The sequence below is a fragment of the Loxodonta africana genome, chromosome 1 (assembly GCF_030014295.1).
Source record: "Loxodonta africana isolate mLoxAfr1 chromosome 1, mLoxAfr1.hap2, whole genome shotgun sequence".
NCBI classification, from domain to species: domain Eukaryota; kingdom Metazoa; phylum Chordata; class Mammalia; order Proboscidea; family Elephantidae; genus Loxodonta; species Loxodonta africana.
Genome location: NC_087342.1, coordinates 551829 through 568228, shown reverse-complemented (window position 1 = coordinate 568228; position 16400 = coordinate 551829). Strand labels below are relative to the sequence as shown.

Sequence of the window (16400 nt, the reverse complement as noted above, 5' to 3'; positions counted from 1 at the left end):
ATGCTTAGTTCTTGTTCCCTTAAACAATAAAATTTTCTAACTTAAATTTGCTTTTCCTCACTTCTTATGTCTCCTAGCATCTTCCTGGTAATACATTTTTCTTATCAGAGTGCTTTATCCAATGGTGTTTTCAAAGAGAATCTTTGTGTAGTTAATTGTCTGAGGCCAGGCATATCTATTAATAGTTCTGTTGTATTGGCCTTAAAAAAATCAATTAGCTAGATAGAAAGGTCTATGCTCAATTTTCTTTTCCTTCAGAACCTTAAAAAATTACTGCATGTGTCCCTGGCTACTGTTGAGAAGTTCAGTGATCTACTTTTACCATTTCGACTCTTTGAGAGTTTTCTATTTAGTTTCAATATTCATACACTTCACTAGATTATTTTCCAGTGAACACTCTTACCATTTATTTTTTGCCACTTTATGAGATTTTAAAACTGAGTTCTTACATCTGTATTTTAGGAAATCTTCAAAATTATTTCTTCAAACATTCCCTCCCCTACACTGATTTTGCCGTATCCTTTTGAGATTCCGACAACATGATTGTTGACCCATGTAAGTTAACATTTCTTTTGTACCTCCTATCTACTTATGCCTTTTTTTTTTTCTTGGCAGAGTTCCTTGTCTTGGTATTCTAACTTACTAATTTGTTCTTTGTATTAATTCTGCCATCGATCTTTAATTTTTTTATATTCTGTATCTCCAATTTTTTTATTCATAATGGATTATCCTTTCTTCATGTTTTCAATATTTTCTCTTACCATTTTTAGTTTATTTATTAGGCTCATTTTTAATGATTCTTCTACGTGGTCCATGAATTCTACTTCATCTCGTGTAGGTTACCTAGTTCGTCTTTCAACGGCAGTACCTGTGCTCCTTGTACCTCTCAGGTCTTTCACTTGCTTCCTGTAAGCTCACATTTTCCTGGGGTTATCTGTGGCCTTGACTGCAAATGCAAAGTGGAGAAATGGACAAAAGTCCCAGGCCCTAGACTGTATAGCTTCTGGTGAGTTACGGTAGCTAGAAACATATTGAGGCAGATAGTCTGTGGAATTACAAACTGGACTCTGTTTGCCACTCCTCACCCCAATTCCTGCCCCTAGTTGTTAACCTCAAAATTTTTGACAGCCCCATCTTTAGGTTGTAATCACCTGGGGATGTAAGGGTGGGGGCAGGCTGAGTGGGTGGGTGGGATGGGGACTGCAGTAGGAAATGCTCAGGGGCTGCTCAGTCTACCCACGCTCTGATCACCTGCTCCTTACTCCAGCTGGGACCTGGCACTGCCTTGGATGGAGCAGGCTGCATCCTGCTCGCTCTGAAATGAAGGTTCTGCTTTTCTTGCCTCTTGGTGTCTCTAGTACAGCAATGATGGAGCCAGTGCAACGTGGAGGACATAACAGGGTGTGGCCTGAAAGCTTTCTTCCAAACTATTCCCACTCTGGAGGTGGCTATTTCCCATACTAGCCTTCACCAGTCTCCAACAGGGGCCAAACCACTTTCTATCTCTCCGTGAATTTCCTCCCAATTTTATTTCACTTCTTTGGAAACATCTAACTCCCTCTCTTACTCTTGTGGCAAGTCCAAGATAAGGTTTAAGGAAAGAATTCAGCAGCCGTGTTTGTGCAACATTTTTCCAGGAATGGACAATTCACCAGTGGCTTTTAAAGGGGCACTCAGTTTTTTAGGACCCTAGAGAATACATTAAGCCCTTTAGGTCACCTACAGACTAATTTCTTTTATTGTAATCTTTTTTCTTTTTTAATTTTTTTTTTTAATACGAAAAGTCTTTTTAAAAAATCTTATACCAGACCCAAATATGTACAATAGGTGACACCAGAGTTGCTTTGGTTGATGCAGGAGTGGCGGTTCCATGGTTCTCCCTAGACCCCTTGTCCCCATGGTTATTCCATAGAAAGCTCCACAGAAGCCTAGAACTGCAAAGAACACAGTCTGAAAACCACCATCCAAGCAATTTAGAGGGTTGCAATGCATATAGTTTCATTTTTTTTTTATATTTTCTTGTTAAATAGTAATTCATTCATTACATGGAAGGGGGACCATATTTCCCTTCTTACTAAATGCATCACTTCGTTTCATGTTTCTACTGGTAGGATAGAATAAGAGGAATTGGTGGTACCCAGACTTATTTTACCTCTTAATATTTCTGTGGATGAGGAAATCTTAAAAATCTATCCTGTCTTAGCTAGAGCTCAATTTTAGTCAATATCCAAGAGTTTTAGCAGTTTAGATCCTAAGAACCATTTTAGAAGAGTAATCTGTATTATAACTCCTGACTGATGAAGAAACTGTATAAATGTCAGCATCAGGCCAGGATCTGGTCTGTAGGGGAAAGATTATTGCTAGATGTCATGGATTGAACTATGTCCCCCCAAAAAATGTATCAACTTGGTTAGGCCATGATTCCCAGTACTGTGTGGTTGTCCTCCATTTTGTGATTGTAATTTTATGTTAAGAGGATTAGGGTGGGATTGTAATACCACCGTTACTCAGGTCACCTCCCTGATCCAATGTAAAGGGAGTTTTCCTGGGGTGTGGCCTGCACCACCTTTTATCTCTTAAGAGATAAAAGAAAAGAGAAGCAAGCAGAGGGTTGGGAACCTCATACCACCAAGAAAGCAGTGCCGGGAGCAGGGCGTATCCTTTGGACCGGGGGCTCCTGCACAAAGAAGCTCCTAGTCCTGGGGAAGATTGATGAGAAGGCCAACAGAGACAAAAAGCCTTCCGCTGGAGCTGACACCCTGAATTTACTTTACTGTGATAATATAAATTTCTCTTTGTTTAAGCCATCTATCTACCTGTGGTATTTCTGTTATAGCAGCACTAGATGACTAAGACACTAAGACACTAGAGAAGTGAAAACTGATCACTCAGGCATCAACCCACTCATCCATTCCGTAGACCACCCATCCATCTACCCGTTCTGTCTGTCCATCCATCAGATTCTTCCTGGGCATCTATGTGAGAGATTCTTAAGAACTGGGGCTTTGTCTTGCTCATTCGTGTGTCCTCTACTGGATCTAGCTTATTACGCATAAAGTAGGTGCTCATATCCAGCACTCGTGTGTCAGCTGTTCTTACCATGATGATTTGTGTGTTGTTAGGATGCTGGAAGCTATGCTACCAGTATTTAAGATACCAGCAGGGTCACCCACAGCAGACAGATTTCAGTGGAGCTTCCGGACTAAGACAGGCTAGGAAGAAAGACCAGTAGTCTACTTCCAAAAACTAGCCAGTGAAAATCCTATGGATCACAACAGAATATTGTCCAATATAGTGCAGGAAGATGAGCCCCCTAGGTTGGAAGGCGCTCAAAATACACAGTAGCTGCAACAATGGACTTGAGCATAAAACGATAGTGAAGATAGTGCAAGACTGGGCAACGTTTCCTTTTGTTGTACATGGGTCGCCATGAGCTGGAGTTGATACGATGGCAACTAAGAACAAAAGGTATTCAAATAATTTGTGGGGTCAAAGACCTTGTTCTTCAACTCATGGCCTTGGGCTTTAGAGTGGGCAAAACTATTCCTAAACTTTCTGTTACCAAAATGAACATTCAAGTACCAAAACGAACATTATCAACATGTAAGAGCATTCACCTAGCTAACCTATATTTCTACAACCATAGTTTAAGAGTATTTACACCTTGCTGGTCTCTTGAGCAACAGAAAAAACAGCCCTGCCTGCAACGGCCCTAAGAAAATTATGAACTTTACACTCTACGACACACGGCTAAAGTGTTTATTAGGTGTGTTCTATAGTGGGGGAGGGAAATTGTTGGCAAATAAATAAGTAAATAAATAATCCAACAAACAAAGACTTGTGGGCCAAAAAGGAGCTCAGGAGGAGGAAGGAAGCGGAGTCTTTGCATAGTTCTAAATGAACTGAAGGGGGCAGCGGTAGGCAACGCGGATTCTCAGCGGAAACGCAGCACTTGCAAATGCCAAAGACAGGAGCCTTTGAGAAAGAGGAGGAGGTCGGAAGGTGACTATTTCTTTTCCATGGAGACCGTGGAGTGGAAGATTCGTCCTCCCTACAAGGGGCGGGACTCGGCGTCTTACATGATCTGCCTGGGCATCCCGTACCCGGTCATGCCCGCCTGGGACGCTCCCTTGTTGCTGCCCATCTGAAGGCCTATTACGTTTTGTCCCTGGCGAAGCTGCTCCTCTGAAAAACCTCTCCGGTTCTGCTGGGCTTTCCTGGGCAGAGGGAGTAAGACGGAATCACGTCATTCTGACAGCGTGCAACCCCTTCTTAAGCCTGCTGTGAGACAGCACCAATGAAAAGAACCGGTCTACCAGGAGATACATGAGTTCCCCACCCTCAGAAGCTCAGACGGCTTTGCAGAGTTTCCAGCAAAGAGTCAATGGCTGCTTCTCTGGGGTCTTCACTCTCAGTTTCCTCCTTTCTCTCCTCTCCTGACTCCTTCCTTTCTCCCCCAGCATTTAGGTCTTTTCAGCCAGCATCTCCTCACCCTCCCCCACGGTGATCTCAAGCTCTTAGGAAAAGGAAAATCAGCTGTTTTTACAAAGCAAGTCAAGTTTTACTCTGTCTCTTAGGGTCACTGTGAGCCGGAATCGACTCAACGGCAATGGGTACAGGTATATATATGTGTGAGTGTGTATATATGTATATACATCCATTGCCATCAAGTCGATCCCAACTCATAGTGACCCTACAGGACAGAGTAGAACTGCCCCATAGAGTTTCCAAGAAGCACCTGGTGGATTCGAACTGCCAACCTTTTGATTAGCAGGCATAGTGCTTAACCACGAGGCCACCAGGGTTTCCATATATGTATATATACATACGTATGTATCATAGGGGATTACTAACAGATGGAAATAAAACCAAGGTTTCAACTGGCCAATATCTAGGAGATTTTCAGAGCAAGTTCCTTTAAAATAACACAAACAGGTACTTTTCTATAACTGCTAAGAAGAAGAAATGTGACTCAGGACAATAGACAGTAATGATCTACTACCAGGCGCTCTTTTCTCTTCATTCATCATTAAGCTATTGAGTTTGCGTTTAAGCCCTTCCTCCACACACATGAGAATTCACTTTGGGAAAAGGCCCTTTACTGAGATGGTCACATAATTTATCATCCAGCCCAGGGCACTTTTGAGAGTGAAAGAGGGTACTATTAATAAATATGTTGGGACAACAGGCACTAATCAGGGCAAATAGGACATGTGGTCACCCCAATATTTACCCTTCATTAAGTATAATTTTTTTTTTTTTTGTAGATTTAGGGCTGTTCAGGTCACAATAAAACTGAGTTTAGACATCAAGTCACCTCTAAGTAAGGCCATCCAGTCCCTCAAGTCTCAGGAGAAATGAAGCCCAGCCCGAGCTTGAGGATCAGCTTTTCTCATAGAAAAGGACAAAGCACTCTACCCTGGGTGGGATTTTGGTGTGAATGGCAACATTGGTCTCTCTTTGCTCTGAGGGGCTCTATGGGGTGGACATGCTTACTCCAAGCGGTTTTGGGTAGAAATAGCTTGTGGGAGCTCCAAGTCTTCAAACTCTGCCTCTGTTTAAAACTGTCCTCTGTTCCAAGGGGCAAGGAAGGGTTTCTTACCTGTGAAACCAGGATGGCTCTCCCCGGTAGCAGCCATCGTCCTTGGTGACTGCAACACTCCCTAGAGCCATCAGGGTTCTCTGCACAGCGGCCATGTCCTTCCCTAGAAGCCAACAAAGGGATCAAAGCCAAACATGTGTTAGATCCAGGGGCTCTGGGAGAAAAGGACTGGACCTTCACCAAGGAAGTTCTGATAGAAGGCTACTGTAATTAAAATCAGGGGAGGCACCATCAACCACTTATCAATGTGTCCCTAAAATGATCATAGACAAACTTTTTACAAAGGAATAAAAAAAATCCTGATTAAAAAAAAAAAAAAACACAGAATTATTTATTTATTTATTTATTTACACAGAATATACCTGAGATATCCAGTTTCTAACCCATTCATAATTGCTGTATGACTAGAACATTCCAAACACCTAGCAGTGCATATACAGGTAGGTGCCTGCACTGAGCAGATGACTTCGCCTTGATTGTATCTACAAGCTGTGGTAAGAGCAGATCCTGTGGGTGGGCTGGCATTGTGGTCCTGCAGAAAAGTAATGGTTCCTCAGGACTGAAAAGAGAAAAGAAAGCTGGCGAGAAGTTGTTTGGGTGGGTAACTCTGTGTCAACCCCCAAGTTGTTTTTCTCTTTTACTTTATCTGGGTTAAAAGGGTCTAAAAGCATCCATGTGCATGAAATTGAGTATTCACTAGGCTATTCAGGCCACCCGCTGGGAAAAGAAAGAAAAGCAAATCAACATAGAAAGCACTCAAGCTGACACAAATGATAGGCTCTTAATTTGCGCTGCTCGAAGGGAGTTAAATGGAGAGACTAGACAATTGCTTTGTGTGTGAATGAGAGAAGAAAGAGAGAGCAAAGGGAAGACATGGAGGGAGAGAGAGACAGAGGAAGAAAGAGGGGCAGGGAGAAAGCGAGTGAGAGGTGTGGGGTGCCCCCTCCCACAATGAGAGGGGGGATGACTGTTACCTGAGAAGCCCAGTGACCCTCACACAGGGAGAAGGCAATTGGGCCCCACAAGTCAGCCTTCTCCTCTCACCGTTTTTTCTTCTCTCCCTTCCTGGTGACTGATGTACCCTGGACTGGGAAAGATGCTACTGTGTGATTAGCCCCGCAATTTAGTAGCAGACCAAAGGTCTGTGAAAGGCCCAAGTTTGGAGTGCAAAAGCCAAAAATCACAGGGTCAAAAGGAAGGCAGCATTCAGCCTGATGAGGAGCTGTGAAGGAAAAGGGCAAATATGAAAAGGCCTTCTTTAGCCAGAGTGAACCATCTGCATATCTCTAGCTGGGCCTGTGTAGCTCAGCCACCAGGGAATACAGAATTACAGGGAGAGGCAGATGGAAAGTGAGAATGGTGTATGAACTGTAACAAAACAACAATTAAGGCCCACAAAGGAAGTCCAGTCCAAGATGTCCATTTATCAAAGAGCAGAGAGAGGCAGACACTCCTTCTTCCCTCTCCTCTCTCCTCCACTCCCACACCCACCCCCCACATTAACCACAGAGTGATTTCCTGAATCCTGGGACCCTGTGGGATTGGTTGATGGATACAGGGTTGAACTCTCAATGAAGAGAGCCCCAGATTCAAGAAACAGCTGGGATGGTGGAGAACAGAGTATCTGGGCAACACATGCTTGGCGGCACACACAAAATACTGAGAAGATGATAGGAAACACAAGTGGTTGTCAGATGACTCTTCTGTTCTCCAGATGAAAAGCATTTCTGTAATTGTGATTGTATGACAGGATAAAATAACAAAAGCTAAACTGCTCATATCACCACCAAGTGTAACATCTGCCTAGTTGTTGTGCCTTCAAATCTGTGCAAGCAGAAATAATAGCTGAACACAGTCTGCTTTGGAGTGGGGTTACTCAAACTTCTCAGATTACTTAAGAGAGTGGGGCAATGGGATCTCTTTTAAAATATGAATTTCTAGGTCAGTCCCCTGATTCAGTAGTACTGAGGTGGGGGCTGGGAGTCTTTATTTTTAATAAGCTCCCCAGGTGATTCATACCATCAGGTGAGTTTGAGAAACATGGGTCTAACCGAGTGACTCCCAAACTAGACAGATCATCAGAATTACCCAAGAATCTTAAAAAATCTAGACTCTGGAGCCATCTCCTGAGGTGATTCTGATGCAGCCAGATGAGCAGTCAAGCACTTCTCCAATACTTTGCTCTTTGATTTTTTAAAACATCACCATGTGTGGCATGTGATAAGTACTAAATATTTGTTAAGCAATAACTCCATCCTTCAGAGATATCTTTCACAAAGTCAAATAAGTAAAAGCAATAATTAGAAGGGCCCTGGTCCGCGTTAGGAGTTAGCCCAGAGCCCTGGTGGCTTGGGATCTCTCTGCTCCCTGCAAGTCGCCCCTGGATCCCCCAGCGGATCCATCGGGCAGTTTGGAAACGACTGCTCATGGCCATTCTTTCAAGACAACAAAGAAGCAGCAGTTTTAAAAGGAGAACCAAGTAGCTGTTGGGAATTTTCTAAATGCAGGGATAGCAAATGAGACTGAGTCCTGCTGGTGATCTAAGGAGACCATTGACCATAAGGGAAGTGACACATGAAAGAGGAAGAGACAGGTTTACACTGACACAGCTCCGAAATGTAATCAGCTACCTGGATTCTGATCACCCTACCATGAGAGGAGGCCAGTGTTAGACTTCAAGTTTTGAAAAGAGCTGATGGCGAGTATATTTCCCAACCTCACCCGGCAAACATTTTCAGAGTTTCGGACAGCAACGAACACTTTTACCTGACAGTAGAGTACTCCAAAGCGATGTTTCCCAAAGTGTAGTCCTGCACCCCAAACTGCTAAATTATAATCTCTGAGAGAGGGGCCAGGAGTTCTGCATCCCCCCTCTCCCAGGATCCTTAATGCCAATAAAGTTAGTGCTATCACCTTAAAGATATTTGACAAGGATTTTGTTCTCTTAAATTTGTTTGTTACTTCTAGAATATCTTATGCCTGTCTTTGGAAAGAAAATATAAACAAACATAAAGGGTAAAGTGGAAAAAAAAAAAAAAGGCAAAAGAGAAGTCATCTGAGTGGGAAAAGTCAGATTGAATACTCTCTATTTTCTATTTCTACTTTAATACTAAAACCCAGTCTTTCAGTCAAAATTGCTTGTTTCAGTGGTACTTGTATTTTGTATCAGCCTTGAGTCATCCTTGTGACTTATGGAATACTAGCCTTTTTCATCTTCCTGAGACTTACGGGGAAGGCAAGCAGTAGTTGAAGAAAACATTCCTTATTTTCCTGAATAATAACTTCAGCAGAGTCCTCAACCCTCCACTGCAGGTAGAGAAAAAAAATTCTATTGTCAAGAGAAAAATGTCAGAGGATCGGCTGAGCTTGCTCTGTGGGTTTGGTGAATTTCCGTTGTTTGCCTTTTGGTCTAAGGAAAGAGAAAGTCTGTAGGGTCGTGGTTCTCAGAGTGGGGTCCTCAGATCAGCAGAATCAGCACCACCTGGGAACTGGTGAGAAAAGCAAATTCCAGGGTCCCACCCCAGACCTAATACCTCAGAAACTCAGGGTAGGGGGGCAGCAATCTCTTTTTTAACAAGCTCTGCCGGTGTTTCCGACGCCCTTGAGTTTGAGAACCACCACTGAAGGAGAAGCCCGGTAAACAAAATCGCCAGCAATGAAAGCTAGTTTGACAAGAGAAGAAAGCTTCAAGCAGCAGACAGTTGTGATGCTGAAAGTCACAACCTGCACCTTAAAAAAAAAACGCTCTCCCAAAACTTCTCTCAAACTGGTGAAACGTCACTTCTGTTGTGGTTGTTGAGGAGTGACACATATAGTGACACCTTCTAGAAAATGTATTTGAACTTTTCAGGCACTCCATCCCCCATGCAAACCTCACTTTAGCGCCCAGCTGTCAAGGACAGGTGAGTAGGGAGGTGTGCCAAAACCATGTGTTGATGCTCCTTTTCATCAGGATGGTGATGGTTCCATTTGATTGGCCTCTGAGTCTTGCCTGCTCAGACTTTCTAGAATTCTAAGTGTCTAATGCTTGCCATATGGTTATGCAAAGAGACCACAAGATCAGTTCCTGAAGAACTTATCATCGGGAGAAAGATGCCAACATTTATGAGGTGTCTATTAGTCAGGCATTGTGTTAGGCATTTTGCACCTTTAATCCTTTCAGGGAAGAATCCTATGAGGGAAGCGCTAGATCTGTTTACAGAAAAGGGAAGTGAGGCTCCAAGAAGCTAAATACCATCACTTAAACACACAGCTTCACATCTCTAAAGAAGAGTTTTAGCTCACCTGCCTGACTCCAAAACTTTCCACTGTACCCGAATCCTCTGGGTCTGCAATTGGTAAAACAAACATAATGAAAGGCATCAAGGGCAATGAGCACAAAGGAGAAAAATCCCATATGGTGGCCCATAAAGCTGACGCTCCTTACTGGAGAATAATAGATGAGGTGAAGGTACCACAGATGACAGCAAGGACAAAGATCATCCAGGCAACCTTATCAACTCCTATATGAGGCCATTAATAAAGTCCGTTATTTCAAGACAGAGTATGAGAGACCTTTCCTACCTTTCTTCATTTTCTATTAGTGTTGGGAAGGACAAGCTGATGATAATAATAATTTTACACTGCCAGCATTATCAAACTCTACTGTTGCCAGGCACTATGCTAAGCATTTTTAATGCACTATCTCATTTACATCTCACATCAACCCTGTGAAGTAGGTACTATTACCATCCCTATTTTATAGCTGAGGAAACCAAGGCTCAGAGAGGTTAACTGGTAAGTGGTGGAGCAGGTGTTTGAACTAGCCTATGCTCTACTCTTTACTGTAATACCATAAGCTTTCCTTGCAGGCTTTCTGTCCAGATACTTACTAGACCAGAGCACTTACCCTCTCTCTCTCTGTCCCTTTCTCTGTATCACACACACACACCTACACCCACACAAGGCTCTTCCCTTTCTTCTTCCTTCCTTTTTTTTTTTCCTTCTCCCTCCTCCTCCATAGAAAAGATGCTGACGTCTTACCCAGGATGCACCAGTGTGCTCTACTCCGAGTCACCAACAGCTGGCACAGCACCACCCTTTCAGGGTACCCATGGCAGATCTGAAAGTAACCTGCCAGGCCATTCACCTTCTCTCATCCAAGAGGAAGACCTCCTCAGTCCTCCACCATTTCTCTAAGTTTTCCCCACTTCTTCCCCGTCATTGAAAAGATCCAGTCATCCTAGCTACCTCCCAGGGCAAACTTCAGCAGCATTGTCTATAAGGTCCCCACAGTAGGGTTGTTTTTTAGACCATTCAGCCCTGGGTTCCTTTTTAAAGCTCTCGATCTTTTATCCTGATTGCCTCAGTGTCCAACCCAAATAGTTCACCTTGCATCTAAAAGGGGTTTCAGTTCAGTGGATCCATTTGGAGGTTGTGCCTATCTGAATAAAGGATGTTTGGATGAGAAGGCATTTCACAAGCCTGGGTCCCTGCAGCTTTATAGGTCTGCCTCGTAAGAGAAGCATGGGGAGCCACTGGGCAGCTGTGGGCAAGCTGAGCCCTATTTGGGAAGAAGGTGCAGAACAAGGAAGATGAGTGACAGGGCGTTGACTAGACAGACTGAGAGCTGTAGGTCATGTAAAGCCTGCAGATGAGGAAGAGATGTACCCAGGAAAGAGGGCTGGAGCCAAGGCAACCACAGCTACCACAATACCCCAGGGGAGGAAATGAGGAATTATGTGAGTAAACTGAAATGTGGGGACAGCACCAAGCCCAGAGCCAGCATGTAGGACAGAAGAGAGAATGTGGGGTTAGGCTAAGCAAATGGCTTGTCCAGTAGCTCTGTATACAAACATGTACACGCCTCACATGGCACATAAACTCATGCCAGTCCTGCCCTAAAGTATCTCTTTGATTCCAGCTAATCACATTAAAACTCATGGGCAACCACCCAGCTCTTGCAGAAAAGGCCCCGGCTTTGCTCACTCAGTCCATGTTGCTGTGTTGTGGTTCTCACAGCTGGGCTTGCTCAAGGCCAGCCCTCCAACCCCTCATTCTCTGCTCAAAACGACCCACTTAAGGTTGTTCTTAAGTCTCTGTCAGGGCCTCTCAGGGCTATCAGAAACTCCTGAGCATCCGCTTCCCTATTGCCAATTCTATTACCCCTACCTATCACATGACGTACCTATAGTTCTTCCGTCTACCTGTCAGCCACAGTACCCTTGGAGTGGGTCTTCTTCCTGATTCCCTTTACAACTCCATCTTCTTTCTCCCTGGGGATGAGATCCCTCAGTGTCTGCTTTGTTCCCTTTTTCTGGGAGCATAATCCTGCCTGGAGTCCACCTGTTGACTACTCTATCTCAGGCTAACACAGCCATGCTCATATTTCTTAGTCTCCTTCTTCCTTATATGAGAACTAGCACACTGGGCTGGGGCAGGTGGTGTAGACCTCCACCTACTCTGTTTGACAGAGACCCTACACACCAGACCGCCTTGCTGTGGGCACCTCCTAGGTGTAAAGTGGTCTTTGGAAAAAGAGAAAAGGTAAGTAAGGTATCTTCAGTAAAGGCAGGAATGTCCCTTCAGGGTCCCCACCTCCCAGCTCCCTCTTCTTCCTACACACTTCCTATACTTGCTGTGTCTCACCAGGTCCCGTTCCATTCACACTAACCCCACAGTGCAGGAGCTCTATCCTTCTGCCCCATACAGCCCTGAATCATCCTCCCCCTCATCCTCTTCATCCTAACCAACTAGTCACTGTTCTTAGTCACAGTATGCTCATGGTGTAAGTGAAGGAAACTAAACCCTGGCCAAAGAATAGCAAGAAAGACTAGTTACGGCTCTATTCTTTGGCATCAGAGAGTCTGGGTCGGAGTTCCAGCTCTGCTAATTACTAGCTGTTTGATGTACACCAGTAACCATGGGCAAGCTTCAGTTGCATCCTCCTCGAAAAGGGGAAATTAATAACACCTCATAGGATTGTTAGGAGAATCGACTGACGTTACACGGTACAACACAAGTACAATGCCTTTTGCGTGTTGCATTGAGTTGATTCCAACACCTAATGACCCCATGTGAGTCAGAGTAGAACTGTGTTCTATAGAGTTCCCAATGTCTAGTATATAGGAAAATGCAATAAGCAGTCACTCTCTTATTCTCGGGGGGGGGGGGGGCGGGAAATCATCATAATTTTGACCTAGGAAGCAGGAACTAAGTCTTGACTGTGACATTTCATTGTGAATTGGAGCCAAGAGTCCATGGAGTCCAACGGTCTGGCCTGAAGTTTTGGATATGAAAGTTTTGAGGTCCTGGCATCACACAAGGCAAGCTCATTGGCATTTGGGATTTGAACCACTTGTCTATGAAGGAAATGGGAGATACCAGCTCTAAACATGACACAGAAGGGTGTGAAGATTAAGGAGGCGATTGTTTCTTCACACGTCTTTTAATAGGATGGTCCTCTGCTAGAAATCCATTTCAGCCATCATCTGAATACCCCTTAAAATACCACTGTCTCTTCATCAGAGGAAAGTTACCTATTCTCACTGTCAGAAGAGCCATTTGACTCACTGCTCTGGGGATCCTATTGGTGGGGCCACTGATGACAGCCAGTGACAATGGGCATGTGAAAGTCAATCTGGCAACCATGCTTGGCCTGGTCTTGCTCTCCCAGTGCCTCAGGCAGGCCTAATTGAGAACACAATTGCATGGATGAACATGCACATTTGGGCTAAAGGGAACACTAGGCACTGTGAGAATTTGTGTCTCAAATTCTCTGAGAATGTCTCCATTCACATCATTTCCCCCAATAATGGTGGACTGTTAAATATGTCCAGAAATGTCATTTGCTTTTTACACCTTTATAAGATTTCATAATCAAACCAATTCACAAATCCAAAAGAAAAAAATCACTTGTCAGGTGATGTGAGCAGAATATGTATCTAGAATATATAGTTACCAAGCTCCCTGATGATGGTTGAACAAAAGGTTGCGGTGTTATTTCTCAGAGTGAATGACAAACAGCACCAGCTGGCTTTGTCTACAAGCCTGGCTGCTGGTGAGTCAGAAGCTCTCACCCCCTGCCTCGTTTCTCTCCCAGTAGCTAGGCTCTGTTCTGAAGGAGTGTGTTATGGGAGGAGCAAGCAGAATGCAAGGCATCCTGGTAACCATTTTAGCTTCCACTTGGTTGAGCTTCTGCTTATATGTTGGTGTGCTGAACTCGATGAGTGTCCTAGACTGTGTTCCCTTAGAGAGGAGTATGCCTCGTGACAGGGCACCTCTAAGGGGGGGAGGGGCTGACTGTGCCCCAAGGCTGACAGCTGAGAACACGCCCCCAGCCCACCCCAGCACTAAACACACCCGCAGAACAAGGAAGAACACCATGAGTGAGCTGGCTTCACAAAGAGAAGCAGCCAAAGCAGGGGAGGGGAGAACAACGTCAAAGGCAGTGGGCTGTTTACCTTCCCATAGATCCACCGTCTGAAAGATGTCCGTGGTCCTGACGCCATATGTCTCTGCAGCTTTTAGGAACTGGGAGATTTGCTCCATTTGCTTAAAAGCCATCTTTGACTCTGAGATCTTTGGAATGGGCTCTTGTCCTGGTGGGTATAAACTGTTGATCAGCTTACACAGGACCTGAAAGAGGAGAGGGGAGACAGAATCAATGTGTCCCTTTGTGTTTGCAGGTCACTCACTGGGCACAGCTCACCAGGTTTGGGCAGGGCAAGTCACAGGCCGCAGGAAGGCACGGGCTTGGCACTGTGGCCAGGCTCCCATACCAAACCCTAAAAACCCAGACAACCCCACTCCCACGGCTGCACCTGACCACAGTGGGTCTTGCAGCCGAAAGCCCCCTTCCCTTCTTGGGCCTTCCTTTCCTTTTCTGGGCTAGGAAAAGAATGTTTACAGGTAGGAAATGATGCCGAGTGGGAGGTAGACAGGACCCCAGACTTTCAATGAAGAGGTGAGTTAGTGGCTGGGGGGGTATGCTGTCAAATGATAGAGTCTAATATTATCACTTCTATCTGCGGCTTCCATCACTCATCCCATATGTGCTAATGATGCGTAAAAGAACTGGACTGGGTACCCTTATCCAGCTACCTACAACCCACGCCCTGGGCAACCAGATGGGGGGGGGCAGTTATGTAACAGTAAATGACAGCCAGCAGCTCCCAGCCTCCCAAACACACAAGCACTTGTTCAGAAAATCAGGTATTAAATAAGGACTCCCTTTAGCTTCATGAGAACTCATCCATTCGAGAGACAGACAGTGAGCAGCCAGGGCCTGGAGAGGGCTGGGAGTGTGCTAGGTCCCCAGCCCTTCCTTTGTTTTACTGTCTAACCAACTCATTCCTCTGGGGAAAGAAAAATCCCCATGCGCTGATGAAACAAGAAGGTTGAGGAGATCATAAAGAAATAGTTCTCTGTAGCGCCATTAGGAAAAGCAGAAGGGCGCTGAATTTGCCAACTATCAGAACGCAGCTGCCATGCATGGGATGGGGGGGGAACCAAGCCTCTAGCTAGGGGATGATGCAGGGAACCCAGCGGCTCCAACCCGGTAGAAATAAAGGCGCTCCCATCCTCCGTGAGACCGAGCGCAGGCTGGCTCTAAAACAAAGCGCCCTGGAGGTTTCCCAGCCCCCGCCCCGGCAGCAGCGAGGCTGCGGTCCTTACCGTCCCGTCCATCAACCATTTCTGGAAATGCCCCCTGCCCGGGGGCGGGTGCTCGATGTCCTCGGCGCACTGCAGGATGATCCAGTCCACCAGCTTGTTCTCCAGGTCCGCGTCGTACTTCTGCTCGATCTTCTCCTGCACCTCCCGGCTTAAGCCGTAGCTCGGGCCCCGGTTAGCCATCTCTGCAAGACACGAGCGGACACCGCCATCCACACAATAGCACCGCCGCCCCGGGTCCCTGCAGGCTGGACCCGGCTTGGTGAGGGTCTGGCCTGGCAGCCGCCAAGCAGGCAGAAAGCCGGGCGTGGTTTCACTCAAGGAGCCCTGGAAGCCAACGGGGTTTCACTTGCAAATGGCAAAGAAAGGCGCAGGCTGGCGCCAGTGACTCTAGAATAAAAGAATAAGGCCCAGGGGGGCTGGGACCCCCGTCGCAGTCCCGCCTACCCGAGAGCCGAGACAATGCATGAGGACTCACGATCAAGCCTGAAGCCGGAGCAGCAAGGGGTGGGGCGGTGGTCCTTTGGTCCCCCTTCTCAGTGGCACTTTGCAAAGACAGGAACCATGGGAGACGAACGCGCCTGTAATTAACAGGCAGCGAGGAGGGCTGCCTTGACGTTCAGCGGCTGAAGCTGCATCCTGCCTAGGAGAACAGGGCACTGATTCGATTTTCTCAGGGCTGACGAGGGTCAAACCAGGGCTGTTGCTAAGAGCGGCCCCAAAAGCCAGCCCTCTCTGGTGTCAGTCAAGCCCGCCCGCCTCCCTCCGGCTGCCAGCTTCTCCCTCAGCTGCACCATTCTTCCTCCCCCTCTGGGGAGCCTGGCCCATTGTCCGCAGGGCCAGCCTACAGCTGCACAGTGGGACTGGGGTCCTCTGGGAGGGCGCAATCTGCCGACTGTCCATCTGTTCAGGGTCGTCAAACCACACTCTTGAGGTCACAGTTGTTCAGGGCGGAGGGGAGGAACTGAGAGCCACAATCATGAATTTGTTAAGCTCTCAGCCCCAAGATTTCACTCTGAAACTTGTGTCCTTGTGGGAAACTTTTGTGGCTCAGTTTAACTTATGCAAGGAATGTAGCTTCTCAGTGCTATTTTAACCGAAAGACACTAACAACAAGTTTTGTAAATTAAATGGAGCTCAACATACC

The 16400-nt window shown here is 45.8% G+C and overlaps 1 protein-coding gene across 2 annotated transcripts; it reads right to left on the bottom strand.

The window, feature by feature from the left end:
• Positions 1–3894: 3894 nt before the first annotated feature.
• Positions 3895–16125, bottom strand: TAGLN3 (transgelin 3). 2 transcript variants are annotated; one of them, XM_003412996.3, is made up of 5 exons: positions 15732–16122; positions 15257–15438; positions 14044–14218; positions 5603–5705; positions 3895–4217 (listed from the first exon to the last, which is right to left on the bottom strand). In XM_003412996.3, the coding sequence occupies exons 2-5, from the start codon at positions 15434–15436 to the stop codon at positions 4076–4078; spliced, it is 600 nt and encodes a 199-aa protein (XP_003413044.1). In that variant the 5' UTR covers positions 15437–15438; positions 15732–16122; the 3' UTR covers positions 3895–4075. The 2 variants fall into 2 exon arrangements, with proteins under 2 accessions (XP_003413044.1, XP_023407604.1); XM_023551836.2 differs by lacking the exons at positions 3895–4217; positions 5603–5705 and having other exon boundaries at positions 12762–14218; positions 15732–16125.
• Positions 16126–16400: the final 275 nt, after the last annotated feature.

Bases quoted from the DNA above. Each gene is read 5' to 3' on its own strand.
- TAGLN3 (XM_023551836.2), bottom strand. From the start codon at position 15,436: ATGGCTAACCGGGGCCCGAGCTACGGCTTAAGCCGGGAGGTGCAGGAG. The intron at 14,219-15,256 runs GTAAGGACCGCA...CTCCTCTTTCAG, and splicing joins AATGGTTGATGGACGGGACG to GTCCTGTGTAAGCTGATCAA.